Here is a 20,275-nt window from a genome sequence, read left to right as displayed (position 1 = left end):
AGCACAAGCACTTAATCTATTGCACTAGTAAAGGCTAGGAAGCAGGGTAATGATTAGCAAAGCAACTCTGAAACTATAAATAAAGCAGCAACACATATCAGAGTATTCCTGTCTGAGAAATGCACACACTAGAGAGGCTGACAAAGTTTTGAAGGAAGAATCAATTTAATATAGGATAAAAAGCAATGAAAGGAACCTGCTTGGACGAGCTGATTTAAATGCACAGTTGATGAAAGAAAGCTCATGGCTTTTCATAGGAAACAACATATTCAAAGAGAGATCCAGCACAAGTGCCCTTTCCTTAGTTTATAACAAGGCTACATATCTTCTGTGCACTTTGATAAGACAAGATGAAACAACTCTGGGCTCCAGAGCCTGAAAAACAGCAGTAGCAATTACACTGGTAACTCTCGGACTGGTGTTATCTCTCCTCTGCACCTCCTACATTCTGATTAATCATAAGGGAAGACTGACTAGCTACAACAAACAAAAGAAAACAAAAAATGAGTATTTCACAGTCCCAGAATTCGGGGGCTTTATGTATTTGTCTTTTAAATATTTTGAAGAGCAAAGAAGTAAAACTATTATTGATGTAAAACTGAAATTATTCAATGCTTTCATTTCAGCCCCTTTGAAAATCTAGGAACTACATTTTGGGTTGCATGTAACCCTTTCCTCTTCTGGAGACTATTTTTCTTCCACCTCCATTCTCCTAAAAGTTATGTTTCTAGCCTATGAATTACACACAGAACTGTAGAAATCCTTAAACACTATCTGAAGACAAATAAGCTTCAGATTAAAAAAGTAAATTCCAAAGTAATGGGATGAGTTCATGGCAGGAAAAAACCCAGTTTTTTACCTAGCTCCTCCCCTTGCCATTTCTTCTTGATTTTTGTAAATAAATCTACTTTAGCCCAATTCTCCAATTCCCCAAAAGAAAATGAAGAATTATGCTACTAGTGGTATTTTAGATCAAAACAGGAGAGCATGATGAAGCAGTCTTTCTGCACTTAATTTACTAAGTTGTCCTAAATTAATAATTTGTATATATGAATAATTTTTCATTATTAGAATAATAAGATTTAACCTTTGTAAATAATTGTCTATACACATTTCTTAGTAATGCCTGAAATGGTTTGTTTTGGGGTTGTTTGGGGTTTTTTTTGTCTTTCTTTAGTTGCTGTAACTAGAGTTGTAGTAATGAGGCTATTTTATGAATTATGTTGCAAATTAGGAGAGCAAGAGAAAACAGCCCTTTTCTAGTCTACCTTCATCCTGCTCATCAAACTTAGCAGTTACATTCAGAGCAGGCTTTTCCACAATCACTTCAGTTTTGCTGCTGATTACACATACTCTTTCACTATTAAAACTCTGACCTACATGATTATGTGACCTAGCTGATAAGTACTGTGAAAACAGGAAATAATTTTAAATTATCATTTGGTCTATGTACATAACTTCAATTATTAAGGATTCCCTATTGGAAAGGTTTATATTTTGTAAACCCAAATTTTAGGCAGCGTTACAACGTAAATATGATGAAGTGATATTGCTGTTACTCACTGATACTGGTTTGTCAGTTACTGGTTATCCCAGTACTGTGGCTCTATATGTCATAATGTAGGCATATGTGCCTTCTAAATACAAAAACTGTTAACCAGGACTTCATTCTAGACTAACGCTGTGGTCCTCTTTATTATTAGTCACAGATAAACTTACTTTTTTGTCACGTGTTTTCTTGAGTCTGACCATAAAAATGTAAAATACAGCAAAGGTAAGACTGGCAACATGTAACTCACCTGAATCAATAATCACTACAAGTTACATTTATATATGGTCATATTGATAATGTATCCAAGTCTTATTCTATCTCTTGGACCAGGCAGGAGAAGGAAGGGTAATTACAGGGAACTTCATATGGAAACAGATGTAAAAGTATCTCAGTATTTTGGAAACATGGTATTTCACTGACAAACAGCATTTGCCTGAAATAAGTATGACAAAAAGTATCTTCTAAACCAGAAAAACCTTCATCTATGCAATATTATTTATGAGGCTAAAAAAATAAATTTTATTCATTTATATTAATGCCCAAATGTTTAACCTAGTGATTTCTTTTTCTTTTCCTCATTTGTCCTTAACAAGAAGAGTAGCTATTAACAGGAACCTACATATTTATTAACTTTTGCTTTTAAATAAAAAAAGAAGGTATTATTTTGACATATTTGCAATGATGCTGTTAAAGCATTTCAAATTTATCTAGAATTTATCATTTGCAGACCAAACCTTCAGCTTTTCAAAGATGTTTATGATCAAAGAATGCCAGATCTGAAATTATCAATGTCAGGTTCTTGCATGCATATTCATACAACACTCAGTTTGTAATCCTGAAAAGGCAGAGGCACAATCCAACATGGTTCACAAACTGGAAATCAGGTCAGATTTTATACAGAGGTTATACAGAAGAGGGTTGCCATAGAAATAAGACTAAATAGGAGAAACGAAGAAGTTTAATGAGCACATTGCTTAAGATATTTCATATGCATTAGTGCTTTAACCACATAGAATTAAGTCACTTTTTAGAACATAACCTAATTACACACCAAAAACATTTAATCTGCTTCATTAAGACTTTTACAAGAAGGTTTTTTTAAAAAAGACTACTGCACCTATGAAGAGACAAGAATACACACACAAAACAACACTGGAAAACTCTTAAGCATACATACCTGTGTTCGCAGGATTTCACCTTTTGACAGCTGCATATCCCCAGTCAACTCTTTCACAATAATGCCTAGTGGTTCCAGCCTCTTGCTGAAGTAATTTGTCATTTCAGCTGCCAAAGCCTTCATAGGAGCAACATACACAATCTGCACCAAAAGGACAGTGGCTTGATAAATGACCAAACCCCACAATGTCGTTTGTTTCATGGCAACCATTACAAATCACAATTTATTGTGAAATATGATGCCAGGCACTTACAGTGAAAAATCTTAATAGTGATATATGAAAAGTAGTTATCTTTGTTGGATAAGTGTGCAGCTGTTGAAAGGACAATGGATTTTGTTTATACAGCCTCATCACTTTGAAAATTGGTTCTGCATCAAAGCTGAACGTGTTTTCATAGCTTTTTAGTCCCATAATAAGATTTTTAGAACACAAATAAGAATAGCTTTTACAGTAATACAGTAAATCAAAACTAGCCTTATCTTTGACTTGGAAGACTGTAATACCCTTGAAAAATTCCTGATTTCATATCCCATGTATAGCATATAACAGGTTTTACCTTCCAAGTTAAAAAGCTGTTACTTGGTTCATTAAACTCCTACCTTAAACTCATCCTTTTTGATAACACCATGCTGGACATGCTGGCGAATTTCATGAAGGACTGTCAGCATAGCAATGTTGGTCTTGCCAGCTCCAGTGGGGGCACAAATCAACATGTTCTCATTGGTATTGTAGGCAGTCTCAAAAACTATAGACTGGATTCGGTTCAGTCTTTTCGTGCCTTTAAAAGCAAGTTGTCCAATCTGTTAAAACAAACGACACACATATTTTAGGGTTTTCATATATATACGTGTATGTGTTTGTACATATATATATTTTAAATAAATAAATAAATAAATAAGACATGGTAGTAAAACAGGATATTTGTTGAAATATATTTCTTAATTCAATATTTTCATTCTGAGGATACCATCCCTTCACAAGATTCAAATCCTGAACCCATAAGGAAAATAAAATCTAGCAGGATAATATCTTTTAATCAAAATTTGCATGCTATTTCAGCATTTATTTTCTTTTTACTCAAGAGTGTGACCAAAATTAATATACAGTAAAATAACAACCTATTAATAATTAAACATTGGTAAGACAGCAATGGTCAGATTAGAAGAATACACATTTTTAAATCTAAAATGACAAACTGGAAGAAGAGGCAGCAATATACAGGAACTGCTGAAAAAACAGATTATTAAAAAAATTATTTATGATTCATTTTGCACAATAAAGCTTAATTATGCATACACACACAGAAATTCAGTAACAACTTTCTCTTTGCTTCTGAGGAAAGCTTCATCTTGCAATTGTTTATGTCCAGACCTTTCTCCAACAACACAACAAACTGCAGCCTCCAAGTGGAACATAAAACTTGTGTGTGTAGAACCAAGTAAGCTTAAAGACTGTTTAAAAAAAAATTAAATTATATAGCTAATATAGGCAACTGCAGTTATGATAGCTTACTGCATGCTCAAATCTTATAAAGTACAAACTATAAGTTTTAAAAATATTTGTTTTCTTCTTCTTGGTCTCTCTGAATAATGAGATTTTCACCAAGAAAGAACCTGTGTACACAGTTACAATTTCTGCATTTAAAGATTCTAAAACTTCTGCCACTGAACAACAGGCCATTTATAAAGCAAGTGAGTTTTCTAATCAACTTGCTTTTTCTTAGTTACTTTTCATAGATCCTTAAAAGAGACTGCAGAACACAGAAGTATTTCCTTTCAACTGACTTAATTACCTAGACTGCTTCTACTAATAATAACAAAAAGTATCTTACTGATATTTTTTACAATTACCTCTTGTAACAGTAGAAAACCACAAAAGCACAAATTCACTGTAAAGAACAGTCATGAAAGAATCTTCTGAAGATCTCCCTTTCTACTATTCTGGGTGCTTTAGTTAATTTCCAGTAATTTCTGTGGTAATAGTCTCTCCAATACTAATAATATTCTTTTCAATTCTAAGCAAATTATTTGACACATCTCAAATATATTCAAATATCTATTCTAAACTGCTACAAGTCTAGTGAAGAAAAAACCCAAATGTATCTAATGCAAGTACTTCCAATACTTTTCATCAAGTTTCTTTAAAGTGGCTGAATTTCAGGATGACAAAGTTTGCTCTAATGCTCTTCCACAGTTCCATCTAACTGGTTTTAGAAGCTATTATCAACACCATAAAGTTCACACAGGTAAACACTGAATACAGTGGGATCTATAGAGAAAAATTCACAAACACAACTGGTGACTGTGGAACTGAACTAATAAAACACTACATTGCACAATTTATACATTATTTCTAGAAGCAGCTTTCAAACAAAAGCAGAAACATAGTTATCCAAATGAACTCAGGTGTAAGTGTCTTCTGAAAAAAATGACAGGAATTTTTCAGTCACATAGCTGAGTTACACATACAGGTCTCTTTACAGTTGCATGATTGTTAATAAATTTAAATAATGAAGTGTTTTCTAAAACTGCTTCCAGGAATATACTGTTCCATCTTCTCTTAATCTTGAAGTTAGAAGTGCAAGACATCCTTTTCCTCTAAATTTGGAAGAAATTGCATATGCTAAAGCCCTGGGACATGTAACCGTTAGCAAAAATAAATAAATAATTTATAAACTAAAATTTGTCCTGTCTCTTTTCCTACTGTAAAGGAGTAACACCAAGGATTGACTTGGTAAACAGCAATAAATAAAGATATGTTCCAGAAACACCAGAGAAAGCTGTGTAACAAACTAGAAAAACAAACCTCAGCTCACTCACTGAAGGATGCTGAACTAACTGAAATAGGAACATTAAGAGTGGAATAAAGGTTAATAAAAAGTCAAATTCTATAAAAGCCTGGGTAAGGACTAGAAGTATTTTTTTAAATAGTGGTATTCTGACCAGAGTCTAGTCTTTCATGAAACACATCAATTAATTTCCAATCAATTCAAAAGAAAAATGCAGGCACTGACAAATCAATACCAAACATTCACAGTCACAATACTCAGTCAATGTATATAATAGTCTTTGTAGGGAGACTCTACAGAAACATAAGGATTAAAAAAGCTACAAGAGAAATGAATTCCAGAGAAAAAGAGTATCTTAAGACATCTTCAAACCAGCTCCACATTTGACTGAAAAAAATATTGCAATTACCCTTCCTCAAAACTTCATTTTATGCCAAAATACAAGTACAGCTTAAGTGCATAATCTAAAAGAAGTTGTTCTGCCATTAAAAATCAGTCAGAAAAAAAATGGACATGGGAGAGAAATGCAAGTGTGCACAGCAGTCCACAGGTCGGCAAACATACTACATTTTTTAAAATTGTTTTTAATTTGTTCTTTATACAAACTACCTAGTTTGAAAACCAAAAAAACATTTTTTCCCCTCTGACATACTAACGAGAGTTGAATTCTACAGATCAATTATTTTTCAGACAAGCCAGTGAAATCCCTACTTGCTTAAAGGAGTGGTAGCCACTGGATGGCAGAATCTGTTTGGTTTTGGTTTTTTTTTACTGAAGGTGAATGAGATGCAACATTCTTAAGCTTTCTGGTCCACAGGTGATTTATCCCTAGAACTCTACACAAACCAAAGTTATACAAAGAATACAGTTTGAGCACTATTCTCAACAAACACATTTTCATACCAGTTTTACACATGAATCCATGTGAAAGGCCACCGAGAAGCAACTCTTTCCACAAACCAGATGATGATACTAAAGGCAGCTCTGATAAGACTTTATAAAATTCTTATTTTTACTTCAGTAAGATTTCCAGTTCTTCCCCAAGGAACTTACTGTTACAAACAATGGACTTATGAGTAAATGAGATTGCACTTAGTGAAGACTTGCTAAAACAATCTTCTTGTTAAAAAGGTAATTGTGTGTTGATGGTCTAACAGCAACTTAAAAACAGGACTAAACTGCTAAAGCCATTGAAGACTCATCCATGGATAAGTTCATACAATTCAGTCTTCAGGCAAGCTACAGCTCAGCAACACAACTGCTTTCACAACATGGTCTTAACAGTGTCTGTTCTAAACACAGCACAGTCCATCAGCACTTCAGTGTTTGTCACACAATTAATTAACCAGACCTTGCAGTTCTACAGAGTTTATGAATATGACACAGAAAATACTCACTTTTTTCTCCAAGCATACTTCTGAAACCTGCTATAGCACTCTCCCCTCACCCAAAAGAAAAGGGTGCTAACTGCAAGTTGTGAGTGCTCTTCAACAAATCAACTTTAATTAGAGAAGAAGCAGCCTCCGTTCAGTGGAAATCCAAAATAGTTCAGTTAAAAAACAAAATGCAGTGACTGTAATATCTTAGTCTTATCCTCACTGTGGTAACATAAGCACTTCCTGAATTACACAGTCAATTAAAAAAATAAAGAATAAAAAAAGCTATGTCTGTTTGGTTTAGGTTTTTTTGGGTTTATTTTAAAAATGTCTTATCATCTGCTATGTTGAAGAAAGAAGAGAGGTTGATTCAAAAGCAAGAGTTTTTAGGGAAAATATTTAACTTAATACATGACAGCTAAGAGCTAAGGTGCCTGATGTAACAAAAAATCTTTGAAGTCTATAGATACATTGCCACCAACATTATCTAAACTAGTCTCTTGACAAGGTATGCTATACTAACAGCTGCAGCAGTCATACCTTTTCTATAGATTTCTGAATTATTCAAGCCCTGATTTATATAAAAAATACAACTTTGAGAGATTTGCTTTGGTTCAATGTAGAGAATAAAACCACAGACTTCTGCATGTATAAACCCAAAATGTGTTTGATGGAAATGATGAAAAAGCACCACAGCTCCAAGGCTTTCACTGTTTTGACTGAGAACACTGGAACAGCTTGGGGAATCTCCTTCTCACACAGGGAGAATTGTTGTGTTCCTCAGCCTAGTTATAATATGACAAAAGATTACAGACAGAATGATTATATCCTCTGGTGATTCCATTTGAGGAAAAGGAAAACAACAGGTTTCAGAACGATTTTTCATAAAAGCAACTATTTCTACAGCGCAACAAATGTACATAAATTTTGGCATCCAAATAGACACAAAGGAGAGAGTCTGATTTCAGTGACACTACTGCAAACTCAAAAGCATCTGAAGTCAAGAAAATTATTCCAGATAATAGCAATGAAATGGAGATCAGAAAAGAGCCTCCTCTTGGAGCTTTCTACAGTGATTTGTGAATTACACACAAAAATTACCTTGAAGCATGCAGCCAGTAGGAAACTAGCAAAATGAAAACTGGTGACAGTTGTGGCATTTCCTAATAATATCAGAAGTTTAAATTGTATGAAGACAGAAGGACTTGATCTTAATTTCTTCATGTTTCATCCATATTAACAGTATCAAGAGTGTTTCTTTCCTAATAAATAAAGTTTCAAGTTCTTGTAAAGAACTTAATGCTATCGAAAACTAAGAGTGTGAAAGAGAGAAGTAAGAAAATCTCTACGAAGTTTAACAATTTTTAGATGTTGTTACCCTAAACAGCAAGGTTCCTCCTGAACTGCTATGTATTTAGACCTCCATTACTCCCAACTCCCAGACTCTTGGAAGATGAAGCTATGAAGAAACTGATGTTTACATGCCACAGCCTATTCTGCAGGTTTTGCTTTTTTTTTCTATTCAGAGAACACTCATCATTTCTCATGCCTTTACACAACTAAACCAAACTCCCAGCTCTGCTGCTCCCTTAATTTATTCCCCAGGCAATCTCGTGCATCTTGTTAAAAGGAAGTCACTGTCTCAAAAGTAACTGTAATGAAAGAGTTAATACAATAAAACCCTTTTCTATTTGTTCAAGTATGTAGACACTGCAAGACAAAGGGAGAAACCCGACAAACAGAAGTAAAGATACTAAGAGCATAGTTAAAGGAATTACTTAAATTATGAATATTGGTGAGAAACAATGTTACTCTACTACCACACAGCATAAAAACTGAAACAATTTTATGCAACTAATATAAAGTGGGTTTAGCTAATCTTTCCTAAATGAAGAGATTATGAGTTGATGTTAAAGTAAACACAGAAACTACTTTTTGAAAGTTGAATTCTTGCATGAAATCACCATTTCTGCACTAGCTGGCAGAATTTTGAAACAACTGCATCATATCAAGTGAGATGTGATTTATTCTTTTCCTTTTTTTTTTTTTTTCCTAAGCAGTATATTGATGAGGACATAAATACCTCTCAATAATAGGGTGGCTACTGCAATTAGCCTAGACAGGTAATAGGCAAATGTAGTAGGGATGGAGAGTACTGACAGAACACAGCAAGCCAAACTTGAAAAATTGTGACCATAAGGAACAGACATCAGACAAAAGAGATCAAACTCCAGACCTTCTCATACCACACAAACTTGAGGTGTGGGTCAGAATAAAGGCATAATACTTTCTGAAGAGCTGCATTTGAGCATTTCCAGTCAGCAATTCTCAGGGTTTAGATTAAGGGAAAATTAAGACACTGAAAACTACAGAATCACAAAAACCGAGAATCTAATCAAGACAGATCTTGATTAGAAAGCAGCCCTGGAGTTTTAACAGATCTTTCTCACTTACTTTGAAAAGGATACATGCTACAGGTTACAACTGGACCCGACTTTTTTTTTTGCACCTATAGTAGGTATTGATATGCAAAACAGTCTCATTGCTGATTAGGCAAATTGCTAATGCAAAACTTGAGAGGCATTCTTATTTAGCTTAAGGATACATTTGACAGCAAGCCAAAAAGCCTCCATCTAGGGAGTATGCATGGCAGGGAGACAGTCTCAGCTTAAATGTTTAGAAGGGCAAAAGTCCACAGGTGTCTAAAGCAAGCGGAAGAAGAATCAGGAACACAGAAAATTAACTCCTACAGACTCGACTCAGAAAATACCCCATCCTTTTCAGATCCAGGGAACAAAAGCAGAGAAGGAGGAATACGTGCACAGAAACTTCCTTCATCATATTACGTTCAATGATGAAGTCATTCCTACAAATGGCTAAATAAAATCCTCAATATTTTGTTTACTGCAAATTAAAAATTCCTATTTCTCTTCTCCAGATTAATTTCCAACATGTTGCTGAGAAAAGAAATTGTTTATACTATTCTTGCTGTTATGCTTATTATACAAAGCACATCTACTTATTCATATGGAAAGAAAAAATAACTCCATTCTTACTTGATATGTTCAGTTCCAATATTCTAAATGAAAGATTAAATGATAGGATAATTCCAATTTTCCAATTAGAATTCAGAAAAAGAATTTTGTTAGAGTAAGATACAAAACACACACACACACACAAATGTTTCCCACTTTAAGCTTACATTACTTACTGCTCCCTGTTCTGCAGACCCAAACAACTACTACACCTCAAAAATGTTAAAACTTTCACTGTATTTGCAGTTACTGTGTGATCCCGAGGTCAATGAAAAGTGCAAGTATGAGAAGAATATTCTATCAGATATAAAGCCAATCTTTTAGTCTCTATTAACAAACCTTTTAACACACTTAAAACCATCTGGTGAATTTTAACTGAATCCCTTGATGGACAATCTTAATCCTATTTCTACCACTGGAAGACCTGGGAGATTCCTAACCTAGATAAGAGATCTGTGTCTCAAGGAGAGTATGGAAACTCATGCTAAAGACAAATTATTAGAATCAAATTATTAGAAGACAAGCCTTAATCTAAAATATTTTCAGTGCAAGTTAATCTTTTAAATGTTTAAGCATATCAGAATTAGCATACACTTCCCTCATCTTTGAAAAGTTTCACTTCAAGATTACATTCTTAAAAAAACCAAACAATTTTGGTCTTGAGTGTAATTTGAATTAGAATTTAAAATACTATCCAGTCTTTCTCTTTAAATTGAAGGTCAATTACTCCTAAGAACAAAAGCTTGTCTTCAGGTACACTATTAAAGTAAACCAGACTATTGCGTTCTTCTTCCATACTCATACTATGATATTCCATTGAGAAATGGCTGTTCCCTAAACAGAACACAGCAGAAGCACAGTAGTCAGTCTTCAGTCTTAATTATCAAAATGACTAAAACTACTTTTAGTTGTTTTCATTCAAAACTTTAAACATCTCTGCATGTGCTTTATACCAAAGTCTCTCTATTCAACCAACGACATAAATGTACACTTCACAAGTTGCTTTCTCAAGTTAAATATTTGACTTATAATCATTCAATGAAGTCAACAAACATAACAGCTGCAAAGTCACCAGGTAAATCTAATTGGATTTCCAAGTATTACAGTGATTAAGCACAAGAGGAAAAAAATGCTGTGAACCAGAAAGCTGGATTTCTTTGAGCCACATGCAGCTGCACTGTGGCAGCACATGTTTACCTGAAATGCTCAGATTGTTATTGGTCATTGGCTTTATGCTACAAAATTCAGTATGTAAATAGAAGTCACTCAATTTACAGTCAGTTGAACATCACAATTTGGAGCCTAAATATTGACTTCCTTTGAAAGCAAATTTAAACCTGTATTTAAGAGCACTTCATCTTATTATATACTATTGAAGTATCTGTATCTTTCAGTACTTTTATTTTTAAATAAGTCCAAATTAATTCAGGACTATTTTATGTACACAAAGGCAACATTTCAAACTCTTCATATAAAACCAAATATTTAAACTGCAAATGTAGATGCCACCTCAGGAAAGTATTTTCCAACTATTTACTTTAGCTTGTCCTTAACTGCTTCTTCCCAATAATACCTATCAAAACCCAGAAAGACTGAGAGGTCTGAAGCCAAATTACAGTTGAAAAACATCAAGTAAAAAAGAAAAAGAATGTCAATCAGAAGGATATTCGCAGAGGAAGAGCTATTGCTGTAATAATCTTTCTACAACTTAATTTTCTTCTATATTTCAGTTAATTTCACAGTACTGCTAAACAAAAAGGCAGTACTCTTTTACAGTACATATGTTAAATAACATTTCCTAAATTTTACAATCAGTCTTTTTTTCTACAAGGACACTCTGTTCTCCCAAATCTCAACTGAACCAGCAGCATTGACACAAGTTGTTCTACCTGATCTACAGTAAGAAGACAAAAGGTAGATGAGGGATGGTGAACTTGCTTGGTAAGGCCACCAATGTGTGGGAAAAATACAAGTTCAAATATCAAAAGGAAAACAGTACAACACTTTAAAAAAATATTCAGCAAATTGAAAAAAATGACTTCCATATATAAAATATAAAATTACTTCCATATATAAAATACATATTTTGAGTGCAGCACCATCTGCAATTACTCAAATACACTGCAAGGAAAAGAGAAACATACACTCTGACAAAACACCCCGAGATCCATTTCTTCAACTAAACTAAACAAAAACTGGAAGCCTGTTCTCCAGTAGCATAATCTCTTCCATACTGACTGCAGCCGTTAGTAAGACACTATGCACAATGCTGCTGAGACTTTTGGCTGCCATCTCTGGGTTGATTAAAACAAACCCACAAAATAGTTATGAGAATAAGAAGCTTTCACAGCCTTCTGTTACTCAGTAGTTGCCTTTTGCACAAAAGAAAAACACCCCAGGTTTGTTTTTTTTCCTTTTATTTAAGTATTCTGAATTAGTTTCATTGGTTGAATCTTTACACAAATTAAAATCCTGACAGGTAAAAGCAGGTATTATGTTAGATTACTTCTAGCTACAGGCAGATGCATCTATTCCCACAGTGGCTCAGCAGGTGCTTTTCAGCAGCTGGTGCCCTTTACTGGTTTGTCTTTGTAAGTGTTCCCATCAGATTTCCAACCATTTCAGAGGCAGCACTACACAATATACACACAGTTGGCAGCTGTGTAGAAAATGAAACAGGCTTAACGTTTTATTCAAATCAGATGCAGTCAATTTTATCTCATGGTAATATTAAAAAGAGCATTTCCCTATTTGAATTTAGTATTTGCATGAAAAGGAGTGACCAACATCCCAAATCAATGTATGAATATGCAAATTTCACATAACAGTATCTATTAAACATTTTTCAGCAATTTTTTTTTTAGTATATCACACACAGTCATACTAGTTTAAAGAACAAACTAAAATAAAGTTCTCTATAGTCCCCAGTACAGATATTCCCAGTATTAAGAGTTTGACCTATATTGTCAATTAATTGATCTTGCTTTCGCAGTTATGCTGCTCAATCATGACACATCTGCCTAATGCAGAGATGCTTCAGAGAAAATTGTATCAGTTTCTCATCTTCTATTAAAGAGACAGGTCTTCTCAAAGGACTGTGACAGTGTCAAACATCTTTTTGTCATCTTCTTGGTACTGGCTTTCGGAGGCTTTTAGAGGGTGGTCATAATCCCTGATCCTTCTAAACTTTGCTCCTAAGAACTTTGCCTTGCTGGAGCTGGGACATCCATGTGCCATGTTAAATCAAGGAACTCAGACTTTCACATTCCATTTCAGAATTAATACAAAGTTATACTACAACATTCATAAAGTCTTGCTATCACCACAGTGTATCTGAATTTCAATTACCATATCAAGTCTATTAGATACTACCATATCAAGACTTTTTCTCTCTTTAAATGATTTACGTATGCTTTGTTTTAGAGTTGTTACCCCAAATAAATCATATTAGTAATCTGGAATGCAATAAAATCAGTGATTCTGCTTAACAAAGAAAAGGACATCTTACTGGCAAAATATTATTAGCATTTACACTAATAGGTTTTATGAATCCAGAAAAATGCTACAGTATAATTCGTAGTATTAAAAGCTCTAATAATACTAGAATTATAGGGATTGGAAGGGACCTCTGAAAATCACTGAGTCCAACCCCCCTGCTGCAGATCACACAGGTACATGTCCAGACAGGTCTTGAAAGTCTCCAGAGGAGACCCCACAACCTCTCTGGGCAGCCTGTCCCAGAGCTGTGTAAGAATACTTTTCAAAGTACTTTACAGAGATTTATCACAATGGGAAGATGTTTTCTATTGCTAAAAGAAAAAGAACTGTTTAGCATTCAGGAATTCATATAGTGCTATTTAAAAATATGAAAGTCATGGTCAACTAGGGCACATGTTTTAAAAATATTACATTCAGTGATTTATTCAAGTACAGCAAGTGTCTTCTAACAGTGAATTAGTAGCCAACAAGAGAACATGTGTTTTCTCCAACTTTAGATTACAGGTAAATTTTAAGACCAGAATACTACTTTACTGTTGCACGGCACAGCAACAGAACTTCTAGCTGAAGAGCTGACATATTTCTAATAAGAAATGGGATTTTCTTAATAGAAAAGATAATTATTTTACACAAGATTGACAACAAACTGCTGGTTTAGTATGAAGCATGTATTTTTACATTCTCTCAGCTAAAGCAGCAATGTTTACTCAGGCAATTTAAACAAAATAATGCACAGAACTCTCACTGAGGCTGTTAGCTATTAATACCATTTGATGCAGAAATGATAAATTTTGCATCTGGTATTCTAAAGTAATGATAGAATATATTTTAACTCACATACTGAAGAAGATTAAGCTAGAACTCATAAATGTTAAGATTAATAGCAGTGTAGTATCTGACCTCCAATATTCTCGTTAACCTGTTACTGGAGAGCATAGAATCATGGAATGTATTTGGTTGGAAGGGACCACTAAAGGTCATATAGTCCAAACCCCCTACAATAAGCAGGGACATCTCCAGCTAGACCAGACTGCTCAGAGCCACATCAAGCCTAACCTTGAATGTCTCCAGAGATGGGGCCCCCACCACCTCTCTAGGCAACCTGTTCCAGTGATCCACCACCCCTCATATTAAAGAACTTTCTCCTAATGTCCAACCAAAATCTATCCTTCTGTAGCTTAAAACTATTATCCCTTGTCCTGTCATTACATGCCCTTGTGAACAGCTCTTCCCCAGCCTTTTTATAGGTTCCTTTCAGGAATTAGAAGGTTGCTATAAGGTACCCGTCTTCTCCTCTCCTGGCTGAACAGCCAACTCCCTCAGCCTGTCTTCATAAGAGAGGTGCTCCAGCCTTCTGATCATTTTTGTGGCCCTCCTCTGGAAACACTCTAACAGGTCCACGTCCTTCTTGTGTTGGGAGTTCCAGGGCTGGATGCAATACTTCAGGTGAGGTCTCATTAGGGGCAGAATCACCTCTCTTGATCAGCTGGACTCACTTCTAATGCAGTTCAGGATGTGGTTAGCCTTCTGGGTTGCAACTGCATGTTGGTGTCTCAGGCCCAGCTTTTCATCCACTAGTACCCCAGGTCTTAGTCCACAGGGCTGCTCACTAGCATGTCTTCCCCCAGCCTGTATTCCTATCTTGGTTGCCCCAGCCCAGATGCAGGACCCTGCACTTGGCCTTGTTCAACCTCACAAGGTTCACCTGGGCCCACTTTTCCAGCTTGTCCAGGTCTCTCTGGATGGCATCCCATCCCTCTGACTTATTGACTGTACCACCCAGCTTGGTGTCATGGGCAAACTTGCTGAGGGTGCTCTCAATGCTACTGTCAATATTATTCACAAAGATATTCAACAACACTGGTCCCAAGACGGACCCCTGAAGGACACCATTTGTCACTATTTTCCATTTGGACATCTTGCTGCTGACCACTGCCCTCTGGATGCAACCATCCAGCCAATTCCCTATCCACTAAACAGTCCACCCATCAAACCCATATCTCTTCAACTTGGAGAGAAGGACTTTGTAGGGGGCAGTGTCAAAGGCCTTGCAGAACTCCAGACAGATGACATCCATAGGTTTTCCCTTGTCCACTGATGCAGTCACTCCATTGTAGAAAGCCATTAGGTTGGTCAGGCAGGATTTGCCAGATATTCTACTTTCTCTTGACACTTACTCATGAAATACGAGGACAGACTGAAATTCCTAATATACCTTTACCCAGCTATAAAACACATTGTATCATGACCTACACAGCTTTTTTCCTTGTCCTAACTTGGTACTAATGGTTACAGAACTTGTAAACTTTCCTCAGAGTAATTTGCTAGTACACTTTATTGGCTAAATAACAATATTTCAATAAAATTAAAAAGATTTTTTAAAAAGTATTCAAATCAGTCCTACTGCCAAGTGTTGCTTGGAAAATATTAAACTTAAATATACACTAATGTCAGCTGCGGAATAAATGGTGTAACATTCTGGATGTGAGAAATGTAATTTATGGTGAAAAAAAATCCATAGTTCTATTCAGTAGACTTTGTACAACCCTGAAAACAAGAAAACGTTACAGAAAAAAAGGGAATATTGATTTTGCAATAATTCCTTCACATAATGCAAAGAAAAAACCCTATTTCTTATTTAGGCCATTAAGTAGTGCGAGTAAAAGGAAATGGAAATAACATGAAACAAAGAAATAAATCCTACCCTGAACACCTACTTTAGGTAAAAAGCTGAAGTCATTTTTCACCAACAGCAATTTGTTAGATAAAACCTGTTTTCACAGTCTTGAAGAGGAACTTTCCCTGACCTGAGTTTATGACTTTAAAGGTACATTTATTTGGCAAAAAGGCTGGCACAAAGACACCTTTATAGTAAGTACAAAATATATATTTCAGTACCGGTCAAGCTGCATGTCAAGCAGCCAAAGCTAATAAATCTAAGCTTGCACTTAAACTTGCACCGTGTTTTAAATTCTTGCTATTGAAACAACACAGCTAGCGTGCCACTCTCTCAAGTAATAGTGCCATAATGCTTCAGACTAATTTGTTGTGACCAAATAGCTACTTACGAGCCACATGTGTTTGTACTGTATTGAAAACACAGCCCTTCATATAATAATAAATGCCAAGAAGATTAATTGTCTACAAATCACATTAGAGGTAGGATTTGCTGCCTTGTAGCAGAGCCGGGGCGTTTACCCTTGTCCCAAGTGAGGTGAATCTTTGTAATACCCCAAAAACTCATCTCTCCTCAACCTAAGTTAGTATCAATGCAAGGAAATGAGAAAAATATAAGTAATCTGAACTAATACTTAAAACCATTAAATACTTCTGCTTACATGATCCAGAGGTTTAACCTTTGGCCAAAAGATCAGAATGTAAATAAACTCCTTATCGTGAACTCAGTTCTAACCCTAAGAGCTCTGAAGATTAAATTTAATAGTATATTCTGCAATATGCATGTTATGCAGTCAAATATTCCAACCAAACTGCTGACAATGTGATCAATATCATATAACTGATGAGAAACAGGTATAGAGTCCTTAAATTTACTTTAATGCAACTGAAAACATACAGAAAAAAGAAAAATAAACTCCTGTGACACTCCAAAAGTTCTCACATTAATATTCAGTTGAAAGTGAATTCTTTTCAAAAGAATACAAATTAGCCCATTTTAGACTAATTCTTACCTTCTTTTGTCTTTGAAAAGGAAAATTAAAGGTAATATATATTTTTTTTACAATTGAGTTTCATTACCAGCAGCATGTTATGCCTACACTTTACAGATTCTCTTATAGAGCTGCTTTGTTCAAAGACAGAGGTGACACAAACACAAACTAGTCGCTGTGTAACAGAATTTTCTCCTGCAAGGTAATGGGATTATTAAGTTGAATAATGAAGACTTTTATTCCTCAGTCTCTGCACCACCACTGACTGCCACTTATGCTAATTCCAGCTGCATTTTCCAAAAAATACTTAGTATGTTAAATACACTTAGTTACATAGCACAAGATTCTTGGTCTGTCTTTGTACATGCACAGACCCGCTCTTGTCAACACACCTAATACAAAGCATTAGTGGAGAATTAATTTTCTTTTGTATTGCTCCCATTTTTCTCATGCTCTTTCTTACTGGTCACACTTCCTAGTGAGGTTTACTTCTTTTCAGTCTGATGCAGTTCAGGTTTTTAACATTAAGCAAAGGTACCACTTGAGATTTTCAGATCAAGATCTAGGGTTCTTGATATTATCAATGGCATATAAATTTTTTTCCCTTAAGAAGAAATCGATACCAGCCATTAAAAAACTTCCCATAAATCAAATCTAAATAGAAGCACACTTCCTTCTTCAGCATAAAGTCAGTTGTACAGTAGTTCTCCTGACTACCTAACATCTCCACACTTGGACAAGGTGATTACCTAGAAGATGCAGGAAATGTTATAATTATACAAAAATTGCTATACTCTCTACCTGAAGCAATGAGGTAAGGCAAGAAACTCACGGAAGCAGAACAGAAATGGGGCTGGTAAAACAGAGAACAGATGAAATCTAAATGAATAAACTCAAAGAAAGAAGAATATTTACCAGTTTTAAAACCACCAGGATTTGTCCACAAAAGTGTGACAAATACCTTTGTGACAGCACCACAGTACCTGGGGACTTTTATTATGAGTTACATATGCATAGTAACTTGTTAATCTGTATTTTTAGAGTAACTAAATGTCTTAGATCAAAACCCTACTACTAATGGCATCCCATAGTAGTAAAAACTCTCAGCTTCCTTGTCATGCCTTTCAATTCTGCCATGAACTGTCAAGATGTATTTACCATCACCTCTCCTTGCCCATGTGTTTATGTTGTAGATAACCTTACAAACAGAGCTATACAGAGATGTAAGAGAGCTATCTTATAAGCACCTATAGATGCTAAGGTTAGAACTCAAAAACTTTGTGCTGCTTCTGTTTACACTAGTTCACAAAAAACGAATCAATTGTATTGACAGAAAAACTTCTTGCCCTCTAAATTGCCTTGAGTTTTTTCACAAAAATTTTAAGCACCAACCAAGATTTTATGAGCTTAGAGATCTGGAACAGCCATACAGAGAGAGCAAAAAGAAATTTTGCCCTAACCAAGGTACTTATGTCTTGACCAGTTACGTCTTAAACCCTGCACATATTGGCAATCTCAGGCTCTTTACCTCACTGAAAAAAAGGTGCTATTTAATAAGATTCGAAACTACGAGTTCCACTCATGGAAAAGGGAACCTGACAAGTCCTGCACTTGGACAAGCTATTCATAAATTTGTCACCTTTCGTTGCAAACTGATATCAAAGTTGGGAACACAAATTAAATATGTAAGTATTCAAACACTCAAAATTGTATCTGCTGTTGAATCTCTTCTTTGATGTCCCATAACAGGAAACATATGAAAGAGAAAAGTTCTGAAGAAAGCTGTTTCTATTCCAGACTCAACTGTAAAATTTAAAAGTATACCTCTTGATGATACATAATTTACAAAGGAGATTATTTTTTTGTGAAATCTGTACAACTCATGCATTTTGTAAAATTTATTTTAAAGGTTGTATGTATAAAAATCTGCAAAAAAATATTTAATTTTCTGTCTGAACTATATTTTTTTCTGAAACAGGTTACTGTCTCTTGAAATACTGGTACTTTACTGCAAAAAGTTTACAGGTTAGCAGGTAGTATTTAGCCTAGGAGAAAGACATTTCACTGCAAAAAGCTGTCATGCTGAAAACTGTCACATAAAATGTCACATTTTACAGCTGCAGTGGCTCAACTTTCCTATCTGGTTAAGTTGTCAGTCACTTCACAACTATGACATTAGGTACTGCCACCCAAGCAAAAAAAGAACAGATTCAGAAACTGTCTCCTATTTAAAAAGAGTATTGTATGTAAGACACAATCTTTACTTAGAACCCCAATAGAATGCTCTGGATAACTGTGTTAGATTTATACTTTCATTTCCTGGTTTCCCACAGGGAAAAAATAGAGAAACATTTTCCCACGTTGTATGCTGCTGAAGAACTAAGAAACATAAAACCTTTTTCATATGCACATGCAGCTTGCTCTTTAGGTCCCTACTGAAATCAATAGGAAATCTACCATTCATGAACAGATTTGGCACATACAATGTGTAGTGAGTAGGTCCACATGATGGGATTGCTGCAGGTTCTAGGCTGCAAATACTAACAACCAATTTAGTTCCATTACCTCAGCTTTTGCACCACTTTAAATCAATAGAAGTTAAAACATTTATGTCTCATGGAGTGCAAAATAGTGCTAGGAAGTCACAAGTCAATCTGCACAAGTCAAGATACAGAAGCTTGGGCTCACTTCTCCATGTGGTCTCCAGAAATAAAAAAGAATTGCCTTAATCTTTTCATTTTAGTAATGCAGATCACAACTCAAAATCATAAAAAGCTGAACATTATCTGTTCAGCCAAAGGAACTAAGAACTGCAACTCATGAACAAGTAGGTTAGAGCAGGAATTTCTTGAATCCGAGTCATCATGAAAGGGATTGATTGTATCACTGAACTACATCCCCCAACAAATATTCTCAAAATCAGTAGTGAGGAAACTAATTGGCTACATTTACACATCACAAATCAGAATATTAATTGGTAATATTTTTCCTTTAAACTTTCGTATTATAAAGCAAGAAGTATTATCTTTGAAATGGTTTACTCACCTCATCTAAGTCTTTAATATAAACAATTTTCTCTTCAATACCAATAGGCATTGGTTCACTATGGGGGATCTTCACCTCTTCATACATTTTATTGTTTTCTCTCTGAACTGCTTCTGGTAAGAAGACCTAAAACAG

At 35.0% G+C, this 20,275-nt stretch overlaps 1 protein-coding gene across 1 annotated transcript in view; it reads right to left on the bottom strand.

Moving 5' to 3' along the window:
- ASCC3 (activating signal cointegrator 1 complex subunit 3) overlaps nt 1-20,275 on the bottom strand; it is a 225,189-nt gene that overhangs the window by 181,152 nt on the left and 23,762 nt on the right. The window contains 3 exon segments of the mRNA XM_009998051.1: nt 2,730-2,870; nt 3,330-3,530; nt 20,141-20,266. Coding sequence (XP_009996353.1) covers nt 2,730-2,870; nt 3,330-3,530; nt 20,141-20,266 — 468 coding nt within the window.

Source organism: Chaetura pelagica, unplaced genomic scaffold, assembly GCF_000747805.2.
Source record: "Chaetura pelagica isolate M959 unplaced genomic scaffold, ChaPel_1.0 scaffold165, whole genome shotgun sequence".
NCBI classification, from domain to species: Eukaryota; Metazoa; Chordata; class Aves; order Apodiformes; family Apodidae; genus Chaetura; species Chaetura pelagica.
The sequence above is the reverse complement of the archived record's forward strand: the minus strand, read 5'-3'. Positions and strand labels throughout refer to the sequence as shown.